Source organism: Sciurus carolinensis, chromosome 9 (genome assembly GCF_902686445.1).
Source record: "Sciurus carolinensis chromosome 9, mSciCar1.2, whole genome shotgun sequence".
Lineage (NCBI taxonomy): Eukaryota > Metazoa > Chordata > Mammalia > Rodentia > Sciuridae > Sciurus > Sciurus carolinensis.
In genome coordinates this window covers 87,894,033-87,916,748 of record NC_062221.1, presented here as the reverse complement: position 1 = coordinate 87,916,748, position 22,716 = coordinate 87,894,033, and the positions used below count along the sequence as shown (strand labels likewise).

The following is a 22,716-nucleotide window of genomic DNA, read 5'->3' as shown; positions in this document are numbered from 1 at the left end:
ACAAGGGACCGCAATTTTGCAGCACCTTCTGTAGAGGGAGCAAGAGGCCTTTGGTACACAAAACTATGAAGCCTAGGATGAATTTTCATTTGACTACTTCTTACCACAGGTTAAGTATCCCTTACATTTCCTGAAATGCTCAGAACCAGAAGTGTTCTGAGATTTTTTTTTTTTTTTGGAATATTTGCAAAAACTTTTGCAGCTGAGCATTCTTAATATCATGCTCAAGAAGTTTTGCATTTTGGAGCATTTTAGATTTTCACATTAGTGATGCGCAACCTGTAGTTAGAACAGGAAAAAAAAAAACGGGGGCGGGATGGTTCTTTGTGCTCATTACAGGAAGATATTTTGAAGCCCCTAAGGGTTTCAAGTTTCAACCATATATTTAAGTCTCTAGAAAGTTCGGAGATCAAAGAAAAAAAAAATCTGTCCTAAGATTTATCAAGTTTATTTTTACCCTTTGAAGAATTTTTCAATACTGATCTTTGCATTTTCATTTGTTAAAGCAAGGTTGGAATTTAAATGACAGTTAATGGTGAGATGAAAGCACAGTGTTGCAGTGTCGGAAGGTCTGCTGTCACAACCAAGAGCACAAGCTAAGAACCTCAAGAATCACCAACTATGGTTTAACCTTGGAAGATTTACTTCCCAAATGGAGGCAGGTAGGTCCATGGGCTGTAGAATAGTAATGGCATTAGAGCAGGGTTTTAAAACATTACTTTTTCACAAGTACTTGTACACATAGACATCAATTCAGCTGTCTCAGGGACCAGAATAGGTTCTATTACAAAATGAAATGAATGCCATGTAAATATTTTCCATGTCCTTACATACTTTCATTCATAATGCATCATTTTTTCTATGCTACTCAAGCATATACTGCACAAAAGGAAAAGGAAATATTTTGATCAACTATTCAACAAACACATCAATGTCAGTAATGTTCTAATATCTGTAGGTTACTTCCAAAGATTCAATAGCTTACAAAGAAGCATTTCATTATGAGTCAATGGACAATTTGTAAAATAACACCCGTTTTAGCTAATTTTATATTTTCTTTAATGATAGAGAATTCTGTGTATGTAAATTTCATCTACTCTTTCCCTGTGCTGCAAATCAACTGATTAAGTATTCCTCAAAAGAATGAAAAGCAAGCCTCATCTAATATTTTATGGAATAATAAGAACTAACTACTAAAACTTACTAGTCATGGATTGATAACTTAAATGGATTTTGGTGAATTCTATTTAGAAATGAAAAAAAACCATGTCAAGTGGAATTTGTACATAAATATGACAAATAGCATAATTACAAAATATATTCCCATTTATCACCATTTTAATAAAGTTCTAAAGTTTCAGATTTTTTCAATATAAAATTCTTCTATAATATTCTGTTTGATTAAAAATAAGTCAATTAATAAGACTATCAATCCAGCAAACTTTTTCATTATATTTTTATTAAGAATAATCTGAAAGGAGAAATTAAACGCAGTTTCTACCACAAATGGAAACAGAAGACAAAGGTAAAAAAGTATAAAGGAGTTTCTATGAAATATTAAACACAAAGTTCATGTAAAAAAATCACACTATTTGTGTGCTAGGGTAGTGGCTCCTTGGTATAGTGCTTGCTTAATACATGTGAGGCACTGGCTTCAATCCTCAGCACCACATAAAAAAAGAAATAAAGGTAAAAAGAAAATTACAGTATTACTATTGCAATTGTCTGTGGGACTTTTTTCTCCTTCAATAACTAAAAAAAGTAGGCTCAATTTTACTTGCAAATAAATAAGTGCTAAAACAATCAGACATAATTATTCAGTATTTCCTCATGTATATATTTCTTTGGCAGTAGAAAATAATTCTAACTTATGGAACATGGGAAAATTTCAGTTTTTTTATTTAACTCATGGAACATTTTAAGGACAAATCAAATTTGGATGGGCCCAACTTAAAGAGACCAAGTAAATCATGCTGCCATTTACATCTAATACTTCACTAGTTTTATATCATCATCATACATTCCTTCTGTGTTCTCTTACGGTGGTTATCATTCCTGAGTTAAGACGCTGGTAATGCATAAGAACACACATTCTCAAACATGCAAGACCATCCTCCCTGCAACATACACTTTTGTTTAATTCATCACTGTGCATAGGTTATTGAAACCTTCCACACAACATGTTCATTGTCTACATAAGCACACTGGAAGTACACCAAGAAACATGAATTTTCAGGACAGCACAGGGAAATGTTTTATAATGCTGTACTTAATTAGAAACTTATATTTCAAAACTGAACACTTGGGCTGGGGAGATAGCTCAGTTGGTAGAGTGTTTGCCTTGCAAGCACAATGCCCTGGGTTCGATCCCCAGCACCACGAACAACAACAACCAAACAAACAAAAAAACTAAACACTCATAAATGAATTCCTCCAGGGTACTTTATATGCCTGGGGTGAGGCATATCATCTGATGAGGGGTGAACTTCTGAATCTCCTATCAGCTTGAACCCTTGTAATTTATATCTTGAACATCATCATTTCCAAGTAGTTTTCTTTTCTAAATTGTATAAATTCTGCCACCTCAATTATTCCATCACTTTCCCAGAAAAAGAAATAAGCATAAGCATTCATTTATTATGCATATGTGAAACTCCTATTACACTGATCTATAAACTCAACGATTTCTTTGAACCTCAATTAATCTTTCCATAATGTGTATTTAGTATATGTCCATTCATTGATGTTGTGTTTTCTATAGACTATACTATGTTAGTCTTCTACTTCTGTTTTGAATTGCAAAATGTTTAAGGGTCCTTGAGTTCACTAAAGTTTCGAATGGTATGCAAGTACCTGAGGACTTACAAGCTTTTTAGACAAAAATAATGAATGGCTATTAGAGAAATAAATATGAGCAAGCCAGTAGGCAAAAAAAGATCAATCATTTCTAGTTCAGAAATTGTGATACTGTTTGGCTTATTTTCTAAATATATGAATCTTTTTTCTCAATAATATCTGAAGGTAAGGTGATAAAAATATTTTTTATTAGAATCTTGAGAGCATGTCATAAACATCATTCCACATTTCTTGTGCTACACTATTCCAATCCAAACAAGGAAATATGCCTAACTCAGAGAGATCATAACCCAGAAAAGAGGTAAAACAAAATAGAGCAATATCTGAAATGATTATTGCATGACTGCCACATATAAATCATTGCCTCAAAATATTAGAGTGAGTTAAATATATATGCTAATTTTGAAGGTTCTTCATTATATTGAGAAAAGTCAGTGTGGCTTACCATTAAGTTTTAAGATGAGGTTTAATTATAAGCAATTTCATTGACTAGAAACTAGAAAAACACCCGAAGTCGCTTTGCACTTGTGTTCTGTCCTATGTCAACACCTCACACATTTGGAATACCTGGCAACAGTTCCCTTGCTTTTGGGGGGTTCTTTCTTTAGGACCTCATTGAAAGCAAAAACTCTCTCATTATTTACCTCCCTCTGCTTATTTGTCCTCCCAGGACTCACCACTAGCTGGCAAGATACAATATAGTTATTTGTTTACTTTCTGTTCTCCTTAATGAGACCATAAATTCCAAAGAGGATTTTATCTTGTTCTTAGTGAATCTCCAGTCAGTATAGTAACTAGATGAAAACAGAATATCGAGACAAAATTTGGATTCTGTGTTCATGGATCCTAAAACATCAGTAGCTTATCTGTTTATAAAAAGCATAACAACAATCGATAATACCATCTTTAATAACAAAAAAATTTTTTACAAAAATACAAACCAAATAATACTGATTCACAGATACTTGAAAACTTATAATATGCCAGAAGTACAAAAGGTCTAGTTCTAAATGACAAGACACAAGAAAAATATTCTTATAAACACTCCATTTATGTATAATCTATCAAAATGTATAAATGCATTCTACTGTCATGTACAACAAATCAGAATAAAAAATACATAAAAAGAAATGATATTCCTCAGTACTCTAGAACATTATCTAGAACTAATTACTTCAGTATTAATTTAATAATGTCTGTTAATCTGCCAGTTTATAATGCCCAATAAAAAAAATAATTTAACTCTTTAGTTTCATTTAGTTTAATTTAAAAAATCCAATTATTTCAACATAAATATAAATTAGTAAACACACAATATGAAATACAAAGTAAAAATAATCCATATGATTTTTATTCTTCCTCTAAAAATTAAATATTACACGTTTAAAGCATTTACTTAAAACTTCATATTTATAGCTGTGTCAATGATGTTATTAAATAGAAACCATTAAGAAAAAACATTATTTCAGAAAATTAGGAATATCTATAAAACAATTACAATTTCTGTTCACTTTTACAACAATTTTTTTTAGAAATAAATTCTACATTACTGTAGGTATCAACATAAATTGCCTCAGCAAGTCATATAATTACAAAGATGAACTTTAGCCAGAAAGGAAACCTTAGCACAGATTATCCTCTACCCTTAAGTAAATGGAGATCAGAATAACAGTATCAAATATTTAACAAATACACTTCAATAAATATTAATCAATGTAGTATAAATTAAACGCTAAATGCTAGCTTTGATATTACTGAATTTAACCTTGAGATTTTCACCATGTGGGATAAGTGAAAAAGATTTTGCATCAGTCTGATGTTGAAAAACACACTAACACAGCATTGGGTACCTGAATGTCCAACCCAACATCCCTATTTCAGTATGTGATATTTTGCTAAGACTTTCTGCTCTATGGTCCTCCAAGAATATATTTGTACTCTGGTTGTACACTCTAATGAAGCCAAAGCTGACAGATGATGATGATGATGACATCCAATGTTATAATAATATTAAAATAACATTAATAATAATATTATTGGTAGCCATTAATCCAACTTATACTGGTTTCAGGAATAGGTTATGACTACCCAAGTATAAATGAACACTCATGCTTCCAAAATTTCTACATAATTAGTGCTATTAATAAAACTTAAAAAGCATATTGTGTAAAACCTAAGAAGTGGCCTCTCAAAAGGGTTTGAGAGATTATTTAAGTTAAACTGATCCTCTCATTAATCAGATAGAGAAAGTGAGGTCCAGAGAACTTGAACTTCTTCAAAGACAAATACTTTATACTATAGCAAAGTCCAGAAAACAATCTGATTTTATTCTACTCTTTACTTCAGAATCCCATGCTGGTTTCATAATAAACAGTGCATAAACAATTAAGAAAAATGTTTACAATTATACTAATGTTTGTGACAAAGGAGGGCATAAAATTATCTCTACAATATTATCTAAATGGTGCTAAAATATCTAAATTTAAAACTGTCAAAATGATAACTTTGGACATTGATATATATGATATGCATATGTGTTGTTTCTTTTATATAATTTACATAGTTCCTGCAATGATCAACTGCAGAAACAAAAAGTCAGAAACAAAAAGGGGAAAAATAAGTGTGCCATTAAAATCTAACACATTTATTACTAATTATGGCTAACTTGCAGCATGCAAAATAGAACACTAATGTGCTATTACATATACATTGTTAAAATACTTCTCTAGTTAAAACAATTGAACTGTTTTTGAGGAAAATATCAAGAATAAATAGGGAGAAAGCATAATGGTATGACTGATCTTATGAACTGAAGTATTAGAAAAATACCAGTAAATTATACTGTACTCTGATTTTGCTGTTTTTACTTTACTTACAGGAGAAACAGGTACAATATTAAGTACTAATGAAGCAAACTGCAACCTCTACTTCTCATTACACTTGGCAATATGAATTTAATAAGCAATGTAAAAGTTTACTTGAAGATTTCATGTCCTTCATTTTCTGGAGTTGTTTGAATTAACAGAGATAACTAAGTATAGATGCTTTACTACATAAACATATATGCAGACTTCATTGGGGGCTAGAATATCATCATGTGTACTCATTGATTTTCAGTCCCCTACACAGAACATGTGTAACTATTTATGCTCCCATGTCTGAGAAATATGGGGCAGTTCCAAGGAAAGTTCCCATTGAAGAATGGTCTAATAAGTTGCTTCCCAGAGTCCCCTGAATGCTCTCAAGTTTACACTCATGCTTTCCTTCACACACTACCTTATCCAACTGTGTCATTCCCCATGACTCTGGACATTACTGTACCCTCTAGGATACATCTTTGACATACAAAGCTTATAACAGACTCTCCTTCAAACTCTATGAAACTAACAAGTTAGTATTACTTCATTTAGTGCAGAATGTTTTCTGGCGATTACACATATGTTAATTTTATTTTCTAAAGTACAGTGCAAATATCTTGGGGGCTGAGATTTAGCTTATCCTTCTTTTCATCTATGTAGTGGGTGTTCAGTGACCTACAGAGGAAAGGAGTTAAGAAGTTAAGATTTTCAATTAGAAATGAGGGCCTCAGCAGATAAATTTAAAATCAATCAACTGAGCAATTGAGAACTCTTAGGGAAGAATTAGAGAATGTAGACAACGGTTTTGACTTCAAAACTTTATATATCTTTTTAAAATTAGAAAACAATATAGCATAATATGTAATTGAATGTATAACAAGTAAATGAAGGAGTACAAATCAGTCTTAATCATTAAACAGAAGTAGTCACAGAAATTGTCATACAGAAATAGAGCCTGACAAGGACATGTAGGATGAAGTTTCTGGAAAGATACAGCACAGAAGGTAACAGAATAAAAAACTCACAAAGCCAAAAAAAAATTACACAGACATAATTATAAGGCAAATGTTAGGAATTGCTGGAAAACATTTTAGTTGGATAAAATTCTGTAGCATCTTACATAGCAGAAGAACATAGAGATAGTTTGGGAGAAAAGAGGAAGAAGTGGTGGTAGTTTTGATGTGGGACAAAGATCTGAGGAAAGCAGAATTAAATGACATCAGCTGCAGTGAACAAAACAGCAGGAGAAAGAACTAGGCGCTTGGCTTTAACCTGATTTAACCTGGGGACATATCACTTTAATGTTCAGTGTGCCTCTATGTCCCCATTTTTTCAAATTAGACACCCAGGTAAACTCATTTTCTAGCTCTAAATCCACTGATGCTAATTCTGAGATGATATGTGATGATCAGATAGGAGGCTCCAGCCACGCAAACGCAGGAAATGGGAAGATTAGCGGAATACAGAAAAACTCCAGAAGAAAACTCAGCAGGACTTAGGGACAGTTGACCTGAGAAACATGGAACTTGGAGGAAATGGAGACTTTCTGATGTCAAACTACATAGTGCTGACAAAATGTGACACCTCAGAGGAAGAGAGAGAAACTGAAAGATCGGGTTCCCTGTACTGCTCTCCCTGTTTCTCTTTTTGGATGCAGGATGTAGTAGCTTTCTGGCCCCATTTCCCTATGCACAATCTCAAGAGATTAGATAAACCTATAGAAGATGAAACTCAGTTGCCGGCAAAGAACTGGGAAGGATCTTGATATCTGGTACTTGAGTTTATAACTGAAATTGGATCTTTTATTCCCTTATTGATTCCTATTTGTCAAGTACTGAGAACCTGAAAACCGCAATTATACTGTCTTTATATGCATGGATAAATGATCTCCAAATTCAATACAACTCACTTTATGCTGGGGAGAAGGGTAGTAACTGGAGGAGGAGGAGAAAGCCGAGGTGGAACATCATATTCTTCACTTCCAAGGTGACCATTGGAAAAGACCTGGAAAGAAATCAGATGGTTTTAACTACTAGAAGAACTTAAAACTAGAATATATCTTAGAACTTTGGAAGATTATATAATGTCCATTTGTTTAAACTTATGAAATATAATAATGTAATCAGTAGCATCGCAGTGATGATTCACCACTACCCAAAGTAGTAGCAGATTAATTAAAAAAGAGAAAGAGATGATTCTTATGCATAACTGAGAGGGAATATTATAAATTTATGTAATTCATAAATATAGATGGTCAAATAAAAAGGTAAATAGTAAAATTTCTCAAATATGATCAACTTCTATTGACGAGCCAGGGATTGGGTGAAGAACAAAGCAGCATTTGTGCAATTCTTATTTCATTTTCTTCCAAATAAAGTGTTCTGATTGATACGTGTCTAATCAACAAAACAGTCTCAAACTTCCTGGTACAATGGTCCCTGAGCATAATCAGAAATGTCTTTGTTCTGTCAAGGTCAAGGCTGCAGAGGTAATAGTAACTAGAGATCTGTTTTGGCATTCAAAGCCTAGGCAAATTTAAAGGTAATTTTCAGTCTATGGGCCCAAGCCACAGCTATTAACTTATTCATAGGTACCACGGAGAGCTAGGAAATCATTACTCCAATTAGGAAATTCTGATTTCCAGGTTTCTCAGGTACATATTATAGGAATTGTCAGAACAACTGCTCTTTGCTACTCTAACAACTTGAAATTACAGCAACTTTAAGTTGCCTTTTACAGGAGAAAAATGATTTCACAAAGACATTATCATGAGAAAAGATTAAACATATAAAATTTGTAAGTAATAATCAGATTTTTATCACAGATCTCTTTTGTAAACTCTTATTAGTTCATATGTATATAAGGCAGACCAAGAGTGGGGCAAAAAGAATGTAATATAACTTGAAGAGCCCAAGGTAATTCAATCAAGGATCTAGCTGTAACTTTTCCCTCCCTCCTATTTCTAAAGTAGTGTTGAAGCTTTAAAATTCAAAACTGAAAAAAACCATACCTTACTTATCAACTAAAAATAAGAAAGGCAACAAGTTAAATGAACATATTTGAAATATATCAGTGCTTGCATTTCCAAATTATAAAATCTAACATTATAGCATTAAGGTTTTTCATTCTAAAAACCAGGTCCAAGCTTTCTTTCCAATTTCTGGTTTTTGAAATCTCCCTCATTAGATTCCATATACTGTAGTTACAGCATGACAAAATACATCTATTTAAATAATGTGATTTTATCATGGGTGTTTTGACTATGGGCCAAATAACAGAACATGGCAAAGTTTCCTGAAATTTAATAGAAGAAATTTTATAACAGATATTAATCATTGCAAAGTTCAATGAAAACCTATACCACAAAAAAATGCCTTTTAACTGACCAATCATATATCAAACCACAAATGCTCATTATAATTACGGACATTTGTACTCATTCTTAATTTGAACTCTTTGCAACTCTTCTAGAGTAGATATAATGCTAAAAATTTCTGCAATCAAATCTTTATGCTCTCTCACTTAAAATGCATTCTGGAAAGTTAAATGTGAATTCCACATGCAATAATTTGAACTTTCAGAACAAAGTATCTAACATGTACATGCATAATAAAATTTCATTGACAATCAAATAAAAAGTACATATGAAAATGACAGTTTGTTATATTAGAGTCAATTTAACAATATACCAAATATAATTTTATGATCAAAACATTGGGAACATACCTGAAAAGAAATACCAACACATTCAAATCATCTGTTGATACTGAAAATGCTTTCATTGTTGCAGTATGTAAATGAGAGAATAAATGTATTAATCAGAGATTGCAAAATATTTTTATGTATTCTCATTAAACTTCATAAAGAGAAGTTAAACAGGCAGTGAAGTATATCAATGATAAAACCACAGAGTAGAGTTAATGAAGTAACTCTTTCTTTGGGAAGGCAATAAATTGAGGTAATTAAGTGACTTGCTCCTAATTTTGTGAAATAATCAATTAATACACTTTAAAGTGCAAATATCATGTTCATGTAATTACATTAGAAATACTATTATTGATATGTAGTGACTAAAAATTTCTCCTGACTTTGAAATGTCACAGTGTTTTTTCTGAACCAATTCATTTGGTGATTGGCATGTGCTGATATTTTCTTATTCTTTGTATATTTATGTTTTGTGGCAAAGAATTCATGCTACGCTGAGTTTCATTCAGAACAGACTCTTCTGAATTTATTTTATTTCTTTAGGTTCTGTACACATAGTAGGGATTAAATGAATACCGACTTGATTGGCTTAACTGACCTTATTAATAGAGGCACGAACCAATGAAATGGCTTTCCTTTAATGTAGCTGAAAGCAGCTCAGTGGATTACTGAAACACTGTTGGCAAATCTATTTAATTTGTTTAATGGCTGATCTTCCTATAACCTATAAACTCTTCTAAAATATGCACTGAGTTCCTCCTAATCAGTAAACTGAGATTACACAAAGGCCTACAGGTAGTAATATGTATAGGTAGTAAAGTGATGTTCATATTTCTATTCATCTAAAGTGATCATGTACATTTCTGGACAGTGGTTGGAAGGCGAAATTTAACATCATGTCATTCTAAAAACCTGTGATCCTACCTCACTCATCTCGTTAGACCAGGCATTATCACAGCTACCATTACCTGAGGGACTGCAGTGTATCACAGGTTCCTGTGCTAAACATAAATATTTTATGTTCTTTAGAATTCTGAAAAAAATGTTTGCTAATGGTAAACAAACAACAGTTTCTCAAATCTACGCAGTGATAGTATCACATGGAAACTTCATTGCCTCAGCTAAGGAAATATCCTTTGTCTCTGCCTTCCTAGCATAGGGTCCCAAATCTACCAAAAACTCCATTGGAAATACTAATGACTTAAATGCTTAGCATTCATAATACTGATCCTATCATTCTTCTGCCAAAACAACTTTAAAAAGCTCTTTCCTGTCTACAGAATTAAGATAACTTTATGTAGAATTCAAGGCCTCCACATAATTCAACCTATATCGCTTATATCAAGTTTTGCATCACTCGCCTCTCCTCTGTATGACCTACACTCCATCCAAATTCCACCTCATATTACCATACATATTTTCCCACCTCCATGTATTCCTTCCTGTCATGCCTATGAAAATGACAGCTTTAAACTTTAAATGTCCATAGCCACTGACCCTCTTGAATGCAGCTCTCTTTATTTCTCTTTCTATGCTGCCTTTCGTATTTCCTTTTGTGGATATTTCCCATATGCCTTATCACTTCACTTAATCACACGTCCGACTCGTCCTCACTAGAATATGCTTTATTCACCTTTGCATTGCCTATAGTGTTAGGACCATCCTAAGTACCTAAATAGTTGAATCAAGCTGAAGGAATAAGGATACATTACTGGAAGTTTGTGGAAAAATTGCAATCTAGATTGATAATATATTATAAATCTACATTATCCCACATTGTACTTTTTTTTCATGTTTCTAGGTATCATATAATCCTAATTTTGACATTTAAAATGTTTTCTTATGAATCAGATTCTGTCTAAAACAGAAGATTAAAACATCTGGGACCCTGAAGATATAGAGAAAAAAAATAATTTTGTGAAAACTTTAGCACAATTAAGAAAAACAGTTTCATATTCTTATAAAACTTCAAATACAAATATGTTCCTCATTCTACTTACATAACTCCCCCATACACATACATTATTACCTGAAAAATATCCCTATATTCTGTCTTCCAACACCAGATTGGATATGAAACCAGTGTTCTCAGAGGATTTATATTTTGAAAGACAGCCTTTGATATTTACAGATAAGTTTAAGGTCACTCCAATTAACACATGCCTCTTCATCAAAAGTGCAAAAAGCCACAATCTCAAAAGGGGGTGATCATATGATGCACTTATCTGGCAACATCTTCAAAAGATTATTATACATAGGGTCAGTCATCTTTAGAACAATGTCACTGTAAGTAACATGACAAGTTAAAGATGGCCTTTATCACTTAAGAAATAGCAGTGTCCTTAATCTCTCAAGGGAACAAATAATGATAGCTGGGGATAATATTAACATCTAGAAATAAGTAGATAAATTTCAAGTTTTTTATTGTATTCCAAAATATTTTAGTTCCAATATTTTCACCTTAGATAATTAAAACAAGCCAACAATAACAGTCAATATTAGCTAACAGGGGGTTTATTAAGGAACAGGTTTATAAAGTGTCTAGAATACGAGAATTGCAGAGAATGGAAATATTGACATAGGAAAGAAACCTCTTACCAATAAAACAAGATAAATAAACCTAACAATTCTAAGCTTGTAGACTTATGTTAAAATTAAAGTATTACCTTAGTTAGCTTTTCATTATGCTAGGTGAGAGAGGGAAGAGAAAAGGGAGTGAATAAACATCATAGAAAATTCTTATTCTTCATTTGGAGTATGAATTAGAGGTTTCTTTTTTTTATTTTTTGTATTTTGTACTCTATAATTAGAAAATAGAGTAATTAGAATTTAATTTATTCTTACTCTCCTAACCATTTACCTAATGAATGTGGATATAAATTAAAAAGGCCAGTGGCTCTAGTGTTTGGTGGAAGCCAGCAGCACACAGACAGCACGTAATTGGTGGGGGGCCTTGCCCACACACAGGGTGTAGTTTCATAAATTCCCCTGGTGTGCTTCCATATGTACATTTAATTTTTATTTATCCTTTTATGACTTATTTAAGATTTCTTATTTTTAAAATGGAAAGGTGATATTTAATTTGAAGTATTATCCCTAAAGAAAACAACTAAACCTCAAATAATAACAACAGAAGTTTTACTATTTGCCCCATAAGATGTATTTGCTTATTACACTTAGAGCAACTAAATGGGTCATGTGAAGATAATAAATCAGCCTTCAAATATCTGAATCTCCACACTTTTTGTCCCTGATATAACACAACAAACAAAAACCCCACAAACTGTGCATCAGGAATTAAGAGGGGAAATACATTGTTATCATTTACCATTTTCAATGTTTATAGTAGTTCAATCCACAATAGCTAAACTATGGAACCAACCTAGGTGTTCTTCAACAGATAAATGGATAAAGAAAATGTGGTATATGTGCACAATGGAATATTACTCAGTCTTAAAGAAGAATGGAATATGGTATTTGCTGACAAATGGATGGAACTGGAGAATATCACGCTAAGAAAAATAAGTCAGTCCCAAAGAACCAAAGGCTGAATGTTTTCTCTGATATGCAGATACTAATTCACAATAAGGGGGTGTGGAGAATAGAGGTATTTTGAATTAGACAGAAGGGAGGGAAGAGGGCATGGGGGTAGGAATGATAGTAGAATGAATTGGACATTATTACCCTAAGTGCATATATGATTACAAGACCTGTATAATTCTATATCACGTTAAACCAGACGATGAGAAGTTATACTCCATTTATGTATGATGTGTCAAAATGCATTCTGTCCTGTATAACTAATTAGAACAAAAACAAAAGAAGAAATCAATTTTAAAAAATGCTATTCTCTTTAAAAACCAAAATTGTCCCCATTCCCTTTATCCTAATTTTCTTATTATTTGTGAGCTACCTACTTAAAACTAATATTCTTCTAAAGATAAAAAAGATAACTCTATTTTAAATGTCACTTCCCATCATCTGAAGCATAGAACTAGCAAGATACATTAAAAAATCTGTCTGTCTGTGACCCTGTGTATTGTGAACATCCTTTCTCCCAATTCCCTCTTCCTCTGTCCTTCTACTACCCAGACTCAACTCCAGCAGAAATTCACTCTTCTGCTTCTATCATTAGCTTTAGCACTGTAATAAGGCAACCAAGGCACTCTTCTGCTTCTATCATTAGCTTTAGCACTGTAATAAGGCAACCAAGTTATGGAGTCCTTACTATGGATGTGTTAGGAACCATACTGACTAAAGACAGGGGAAGACACACAATGATTTTGGTTTAAAAAAAAAAAAACTATTTTGAATAAAAATGTCAGCTCTTACAACTTATTCTGATATCTCATGTCTGGCTGTTATTTTCAGTTTTATTCCTGAACCCAGAGGTATGAGAATTTAGGTACTTGGAGGCTAACTAATCTCCTAGATATCACATACTATTATTATTCCATTTTGTAAAGCAATGAAAATAAATGGGGTTGAGGGCAGGTGAAGATGAAGTAAGTCACTCATATCCTCAAAGCTAGCAAATGTTAGAGCAGGAAGTGAAACCCACTTCTGGTTCCAGAGCCTGGTAACAGTACAACCCAGGATCACAGAAACTGAGAGCTACAAGATCCTAGATTAACTCAGTCTTGGGTGAATTGTTACTTCAAACCCAGCCTCTATGTCTCCCAACAAAGAAATGAGAAGATGAATTCAGTCTTTTATACTTTATGTAAGTTCTGGTATTCCCTGTAGTCTAATAAAAGTAGAAACACTTTTCCCCTCATAAAGATAATAAAAGAGGAGATATGTTCTGTTTTATAGCAATAAATGCATTAACTAAATATATAAGTCCTTTTTAAAATCTACATTAGAAATCAACCAATGAGGTCAAAATTAAGTATCTTAGAAATCTAATTTTGGTTGGAAACACCAATTTCAGAGGTAATGTGAATTTATTTAATGATATAAACACAGTACTAATACATATAATATATGAGATTGGAAACTAAGAAATCTTAATGAGGGTAATTTAGATTAAACTAAAGATTAAAATCCAGCTCTGAGGGAGAGATAAATTTTGCAATTCACTGGTATACTATCTATATCAATGATCAGAAGATGAAAATTCAGAAAATCACTGAAAGAAATCTTTATAACTGAACTCACTTTATCTTTCATTCCTATCGTTAATAAAATTTCATGTGTGTAATATAAGAAATTGCACCCCAATTTTTGAAACTATAATATCCCATAAAATATTAACAGCAGGGTTCCAGGGCTTACAAGGGCAGCTTTATATTAGTGTTAAAATGATGTAACATATTTTCTAAAAGAATCCTGAAACAGGAGGTCTTCAATGAATTGGCTATGATAATTATTGTATTTTAAGTGTTTCTGAAGTCACTTAGAAAATATATTGTACCATGTTGCTGAAGTATGACAGTTTATTCACATTAAAGTTTGTTCCAACCCTCTTCTCAAGACAAGTATGATAATGTGAAAAGGAACAGAGGCTAAGGTAGAAAATATTGAAAAAAAAAAAAGTACAGCAAGTCCCTCCAGTCAGGACTCTTAAGTTGTGGAGAAATTCTTTTGAGGATAGATTCTCCATTGTCAAAGGATGTTATCAAATGGCTTTTCTGAGTGCTTCTCCTAACACTTGCATTACATTTAGGTGACCTCCAGGAAACCTTTAGAGATGTTCATACTCTCAGTAGGGAAGAATTACAGTGCTGAGCTGAGTCACTGGCAGAGGCAAGGGAAATCACCACTACTCCATGTCTTTGTTTAGAATGGAAACCAGAGAATTTTGGCTCTTCCTATCCTGACTGCCCTAGAATACCACTGATACAGTGTTAAGCAGAGTTGGCATTATCACTGTACCAACACACACACAACCTAGAGGTACTGAATACATGTCATATTTCACATTTGTTCCTTCCTTTCTGAATATAAGATAAACTCACCAACTTCAAGACATTACTTTGAAGAAATGGATTACACTCCCTAAAATGACCATTTATAATCAAGAGAGATAGGCTCACTCTAATATTATAGCTTTCAAAAGAGGCAACACTTCCTCCAGTGGAGGGAATAACAATCTCAGAGCCAAAACCCAGAAATCAATATAGTCCAGGTTCACTAGGGAACTATGAAGACTTCTAATCTCTGACTTCTGTTGCTGCCTCTTTAGTCTCTGAACACTTAAATTCTTTCCCGTACATATAAATGATAGTGGAAAGACCCTTTAAGATCCTCAAGAGAAAACTCAGTAAGTATGAGAAGCTCTTTCAGTTTTATGGGTAAAAGCTTATTTTGTAAGAGTGAACTAGGTTTCATAATTTTAAGTATGTGAGAAGCTCATTTTACCCACCTGTCTAAAGTGTAATGTCCTATATAACAACTAATTCCAATGGCTGATTTATGATGTGTGTGTATAAAATTGTATAATTCTTTCAACTTTGAAAGAACTAGGGAGAGTTTAAAAAAATACAGTGCTGAGTCTACCACCACCAAGTTATTAATGGGAGAAATTTTGGCAGATGAAATAAGGGAAAGTGAAAAAAATCTCTGGCAAATTGTCTAGTGTCTTCACACTAAAATTAAATCATTACTTAGAACCTTCTTACTGACTTCTTTTAAGTTCAAGTTTTAATGAGCTTCTGATTATTTATAACTCAGAGATAATTAAAGACCTGCAAGGAAGTCCCACACTAGGTAGGAAAAAAACAAACAACCCTTCACCCCGGGAAAAACACAACCTAACATTCTACTACCACATGTGGGAACAGTTTATAAGCAGATTCTTTAGCTGCTGCTTTGTATATTTCTTACCTTGGCTCCTTCTAAAGGCAAATCATGGCGTCTGTGTTTCCGCATAAGCACGGGGTCAGAGCCCATTCTACTGTGCCTTCCATTTGTGTGTGAACTTGCTGTGATTCCAGGCTTTGGAGAGCCATCGCCCAGAATCCGACATCCCACCAACTGGTTAGTCCCAAACACGTCCCGAGGGCACCAGGCTTCAAGAGGCATTGGCTGGTCCCTGGAAGGCACACCTTCCACATGGTGGAAGTGTCGACTCAGTCTGTTGTCAGGTGGAATAGGGGGAGGCCTTTCAGGGGGAGGAGGTGGAGGGTCTCTTAAGGGAGGAGGTGGTGCTGGGAGTGGTTTGTCTTGTTTTCTCACCATGCAAGGAGAAGACTAAAGAGACACAAGAAAAAAAGAGCACTAAAAATTGTGCCAGGCATCAAGAATACTATGTTATTATATTTGTTTTCTAAATAATAATGAAACAGTGTTAGATATCTAGTTTCTTTTTATTACTTGTTAATGAAAATTTTAAAAATTAATGGAAAACTTACATAAATACCTTTCATTAGAATTTTTGAATGAGCATGTAAAAATGCAAATGCTATGTTATAGAAAGTACATAGAAAGATCAAATCATATCACTTTGATATTATAATATCATATCAATAATTCATTTTTTAGACATTTCTGATGCAGCAGAGACACACAAAGAATCCATAAAGTTCATTGTGTTTGTTTTACTTTTTTTGAATTTTTGTTTTCATTATTACAATACAGTAGAACTGATGTGAGCAAATTCTGGATCTTTGCTTAATCAGTTGATATGGGAATAGAAAAATATCACAAATAATAGAGCAGCATTATTTCAGAAGTGCTTGAATTTTATAAATTCTTGAAATGGAAAAAAAGTCAATCTCATTTTTACATGAAAATACCTATATGCATCCTTGACTATTTGTGTCTTTCATAGTATCTTCTCTTTATTTACATGGTTCATCTAATGAACAATTTGTGCTTTTAATTCTAGGAGATATCAGAGAAAAAAAATGTGTCATATTTTTATATAACTCTAAGTCACATCCTAATAGGTCTTCACATAAGCTTCAAACCAAATTAACTATAATTCAAGAAAAGCAAATACTGCTAAAAATATTGTACTTCTGACTAATTTTGGATTATAAAGCATATTACCAAATGGAATTAGTTTTTAAATCTTAAAATTAATAAAGTAAAATATGTCCTTAATATCAAATTTGGAAAAAAGAGTCCACATAAAACTAAAATAGACTGTAGGTTTAAATTTATGGAGCTAGAATTATGCCTTTAATATTAAACAGTAATGTAATTACTTTGCAAATATTGTAATTTGTTGTAATTAATTCCTCTGGGTATAAAATGTACATATAATTCTCTCTTCTGAGTCACCTTGAAACATGGGTGATAATTTATCACACCTTAAGCCCTTATGCAAATATACTCCCATCACATTTTTCTTGTCATGACATTATGAAAATGAGCGTAAAATATCATTGGATAACAGCATGCAAATTATTTTAATGCATATAATGACCTTTTAAATCCATTTTACAGAATAACTATACTTACAGTGCTATTTATTTTAGCAAATCGGGGGCTACAGACATGTGCTCTCTCTGAATAATAATGAAACTTTTTTAGTAATAAAGGAATATGACAATGGGTTCACCATAAACAAAATAAGTCCATCAAAGTTGTTCATAAACAATTAAAAACACAAGAAATATGAGTAATGGAATTGTAAAGAACCTAAGCAATTAATAATTGCCCCATAGAGCTGCTATCTCTGTTTCCAATGAAGTAGATTTACCTTCGGTGAACCAGTTGGGCTGCCACAGGGAGAACGAACTATGCCTTTCTGAATCAGATCCAGGCGAGGAGGCACTGGTGGCAGGCTGAGATGTGGGATCTGGAGAGGGTCTGAATGGGGCTTTCTTCTCTGAGCAAGGGGAGAGGATCCTGGTGATGTGACCGGTGAGTTCTGCCTGTCAGTGCACTAGAAAAGAAAATGAGAAAGATGCTGCTGTCTCTTCTACCTGTAGAGAGTAAGCCTTCTGGTTATTAAGGAGAAGTTTGGTTTGGATTAGGGGTCTGCTGTTGCACGTTTGTTAAACTGAACTCTGAATAAAAGATGCGGGAACACATTTTGTCCTTCAAGAGTAATATTGTGAAAGAATAGATGGATAGGTTTCTTCTACACATTGCAAAGTGCCTAGGAAGAAGAGCAGAAGTCTAGTGTAATCGGGTTCAAAAATTCTTCAAGAAATTGGTCATATTATGAGGAGATGAAAATGCACAATGAACTAATGCTATCATTCTTGGTTATCCAAATTATAAAATTTTCTTAAAGCGTTGTACATTCTAAAACTTAGGAACTGCTTTGCTCCATATGAAATATGTGTTCAGTGCACATTCTGTATTACTGCAAACCTTAAATCGAGGGGTTTAAAAATAACATTATGCTTAAAATAAATAGGTTTAAGTCCAAATATTTTTTTCTTAAACCTTCACATGGAAAAGAAATCTTCAAGTTAATTTTTTTAAATAATTAACAAAATCTAAGAAAAAAATCTGTATTTCTGCCAAAAACTGATAAGGTTTTATGCTTCTGCAAGTTTTCCATCTTGTCTGGTGGGAAAAACTGCATCAAAAAGTCAGGAACAAGTACTTTATATGTATCTAATACTTCCTATTTTGGAAGTACTGGTTCATCTGTGTGTCTGCTTTAATACATATAATCAGAATGTGATTAACATAAAAGCCATTTGTAGTTAATCAAATAGCTATACTAGAATAAACAACATTCTGTTTTGAAATACCAGGTGGTTTCCTTTTCAAAGCTATGTTACCAACTCTTTGAAGATGTAGGCCTATTTTTGTAATCTATTACATTAATCTAACATGCTTTGATATTCATCTGCTTCTGAATGCTGTTCTTTGTAGTTTTAAGCTTGCTCTTAAGCCATTTTCCTACTAACCTTTCTTACCTTTATTAAAAAAGTTAATGTCAATACCTAACCATTTAGTTTGAAATCCAGCAACACTGAGGAAGGTTTAGCCATTCTGTCCTCATCTGAGATGGAACAACAGAACTGTGTTCACACCCACATGACGTTAGATTGCGTAAGACTTTTTATTAATTAATTAAAATTTATAATTTGTTCAAATTTCCAGAGTTTTCACCCAAAGTCCTTATCTGCCTCAGCATCACAACTAGAGTTCTACATTAGTTCAGTCATCAAGTCTCCTAAATTTCCTCTTGGCTCTGACAGTTTCTTGATACTCATTGGTTTTGATGAACTTGACAATTCTTTGAAGTATTGGTCAGATATTTTACAGAATGCTCCTTTACTGGAATTTGTCTGATGTTTTTATGATTATCCTGGGGTTATAAGTTTTGGGGAAGAGGACCACAGAAGCAAAGTGTCATCTTGCCCATCTTATCTCAAACAGTCCATACTATGAACATGATCCACTGCTGCTGATGTCGATCTTGATTACTTGCCTGATATATAGTTTATCAATAGCAAAACTCAACAGTTTGTCAAAGTGTCAAGTTTCTTCTCCTCCTTCCTATAGTGCCTCCTTCCTTTGCAAGGAAGTCAATAAACAGCCCACATTTAATTAATAGGGAGTTATGCCTCCCTTTGTAAACGATTTTAAAAAATAAATATGAGTGGCTACTAGGAATATATATCCAAAGGAAATGAAATTGTTACATCAGAGCTACCTGCACTCCTATATTTATTGAAGCACTCTTCATAATAACCATGATATAGGATCAAACAAGGTATCTATCAATATAGGAACAGAAAAAGAAAATGTGTATATACAAAATGGAATATTATTCAGCCATAATAAGGAATAAAATCAGATCATTTATGGCAATACGGTTGGAACATTATATAAATGAAATAAACTGGGCACAAAAAGGAAAACACTGCATATCCCACCCATATGTAGAAGCTAAAATGTTCCTCTCATAGAGGGAGACAGTAAAGCAGCAGTCATTGGAAGCTAGGAAGGTGTTATGGGAGGATCATGAGACTTTAGATAATGGGTACCAAAATACAGTTGACAAGAGGAATTAATCCTAGTGTTCTATTGCACAAAATCACAGACTATAATAATTATTATATAATCACAGACTATAATAATTATTATATATTTTTAAGCAAGTAGAAGAGTTCCAAGTTTTCAAAAATTTTATAATTACGGAAATTACAAAGGAGGATATGGAAATGTTAATGGAAGGATTTGATAATTACACATTAAATATATATATATCAAACATTAAATATGAACAAATATTAAGTTAATTAAGAAATTTTAAAAAGGAAGAAAAAGAAAAAAATAAATTTGAGTAGCTAAATAGAAGCTTCTTGGTCATACCTTAGATATGCCTGGAAACTGTCATGACATTGCTAAACTGAAAAATCTTTATTGTTATCATGTTTTGCAAAGTAACTTAAACTAATTCAAAAAAATTAGACCTAATTTTATATGAAAATTTTTGTGTGTGTGGTGCTGAGGACTGAACCCAGGGATTTACAGATGCAGGGCAAGTGCTCTGTCTCTGAGCTACATCCCAGCCCTTGTATGACAATTTTAAGAAACTTTTCTTCTTAGTAATTTCATGAATCTTCATCTACCTTTTAGCTTGTTAGGGTAAGTATAATTTTTTTCCATTATTACTAAATTGAAAAAGGAAAAGGCAAAATCTCCATAGTCATAAACTGATTTTAAAGTGGCTAGATTTTTAACAAAATAATAATCCTACTCCAAAAGTCACAGGACCTCACATGGTTGCAAATTTAGAATATCTGGAACAAAATCAATCCTGAAATAATCATAAACAGAACAGAAAGCATTTATGACTTGAAACTATTTACAGAAGTGTAGCACTGCAGATCAGGAATGTCACAGGACATCTGATTATCCACCATTTTCATTATGTATTCTCAGAACTACCAAAACTGCTCTTTGATAAAAAGGCTCTGTTGATCTTGTGACTACCCTTTATAAAGAAGAATAAAAAGAAAAGCAATTCTCAGCTTTGAGCTCCAACAATACCCCCCACCCCACCCTACTCACACACAGAGGATGTATATGACTTCATTCACTTAGTGACTTGCAGACATTTTTCATTGCTAGTCACACACACTGCAAAGATTGCTAAACAGGACCTATGCTCCTCTAGGCATTTTTTCTTCTGCAAATATTTCACACTTCCCTCATTACCTGAAAAAGGACACAGAATTCTGACACAGCCAACAGCCCATCACCACTTTTAGAACTTGACTTTCGCCCTAGACTGGATTAATTACTAACTAATGTTTAAGCTGTTACCACATTCTTAGCATGTTTAAATAATGGGATGGACCTGATTTGAAATGGGTGAAGAGCTTATTAGATACTGAAAGGGCATAATGAAAATCCTCAGAACACATCTGAACCAATGTGTGTGGCAAAGTAATAATCTTGAACTTTTAGATACTCAAAGACAAGCAGATTCTCTGTAGCTCTGTAAATGTAATTGGAAGTAAAGATTGCTTAGCAACATTCATATTGTGTTCTGTAGGTGATTATATACTGTCCTCAGTTGTTTTAGTTAGAGGATTTTATGAAAGGAATATATTATTGTGTGAAGAAACAAAAATGTTTCATCTTTATTAATAATATGGATGAAATTCACCATAATATTAATTTTCCTGAGTTCTTCTACATCATAGTAAAATTTCCATGTAAAAGTAGATAATTTAACAATATCCTTTGGACGGTAATGCATTATTCTTTGCTGCACTTTTTGCCATTTCTATGAACAATTCTACAGTTAGAGTAACAAATCTTTGCAATGATTTTTATTCTTAGTAAAATTTTAATTCTATGAAAATTTGAAAACAGGTCAGACACAGTGGTGTACATCTGTAATCCCAGAGGCTCAGCTCAGGGGACTAACGCAGAAGGATCATAAATTCAAAATGAGTCTCAACAATTTCAAGAGGCCCTAAGCAACTGAGACCCTGTCTCAAAAATTAATTAATTAATTAACTAATTAATTAATTAAATAAAAAGGGCTGAGGACGAGGCTCAGTGATTAAGCACACTGGGTTCAATCCTGGGTACCAAAAACAAAACAATAAAACAAACAAAAAACAAACATCTGAAATACATGATTTTCATATGAAGGATCACTTTAATGTACTTAAGTAATCAGAAATTATATTTTTCTGTTTATCCTGTTTGAAAGTCTTAGAAGAAAAGAAACTCAGAACAATGTCAAATAATCCAGCCCATATAATTAAGTTTTCTGAATACTGAATAGTCATTACGTCAAAATATATTACCTTACTTTAAAGAATAAAAAGTTTGTCCTTTTTCCCTACTTAAAGAGAAATAAAATGTATACATTTTTCTCCCTTAGATGACAATGTTGTCTCTATATGTGCATTTTTTA

At 32.9% G+C, this 22,716-nt stretch overlaps 1 protein-coding gene across 7 annotated transcripts in view; it reads right to left on the bottom strand.

The window, feature by feature from the left end:
* Nucleotides 1-22,716, bottom strand: part of Cblb (Cbl proto-oncogene B) — a 207,414-nt gene that overhangs the window by 34,090 nt on the left and 150,608 nt on the right. For all 7 annotated transcript variants that reach the window (XM_047563577.1, XM_047563572.1, XM_047563578.1 and 4 more), the window contains exons 11-13: nt 18,070-18,255; nt 16,248-16,613; nt 7,624-7,718 (exon numbers count right to left, since the gene is read on the bottom strand). In XM_047563577.1, the coding sequence (XP_047419533.1) occupies nt 7,624-7,718; nt 16,248-16,613; nt 18,070-18,255 (647 nt within the window). The remainder of the gene's footprint in view (nt 1-7,623; nt 7,719-16,247; nt 16,614-18,069; nt 18,256-22,716) is intronic.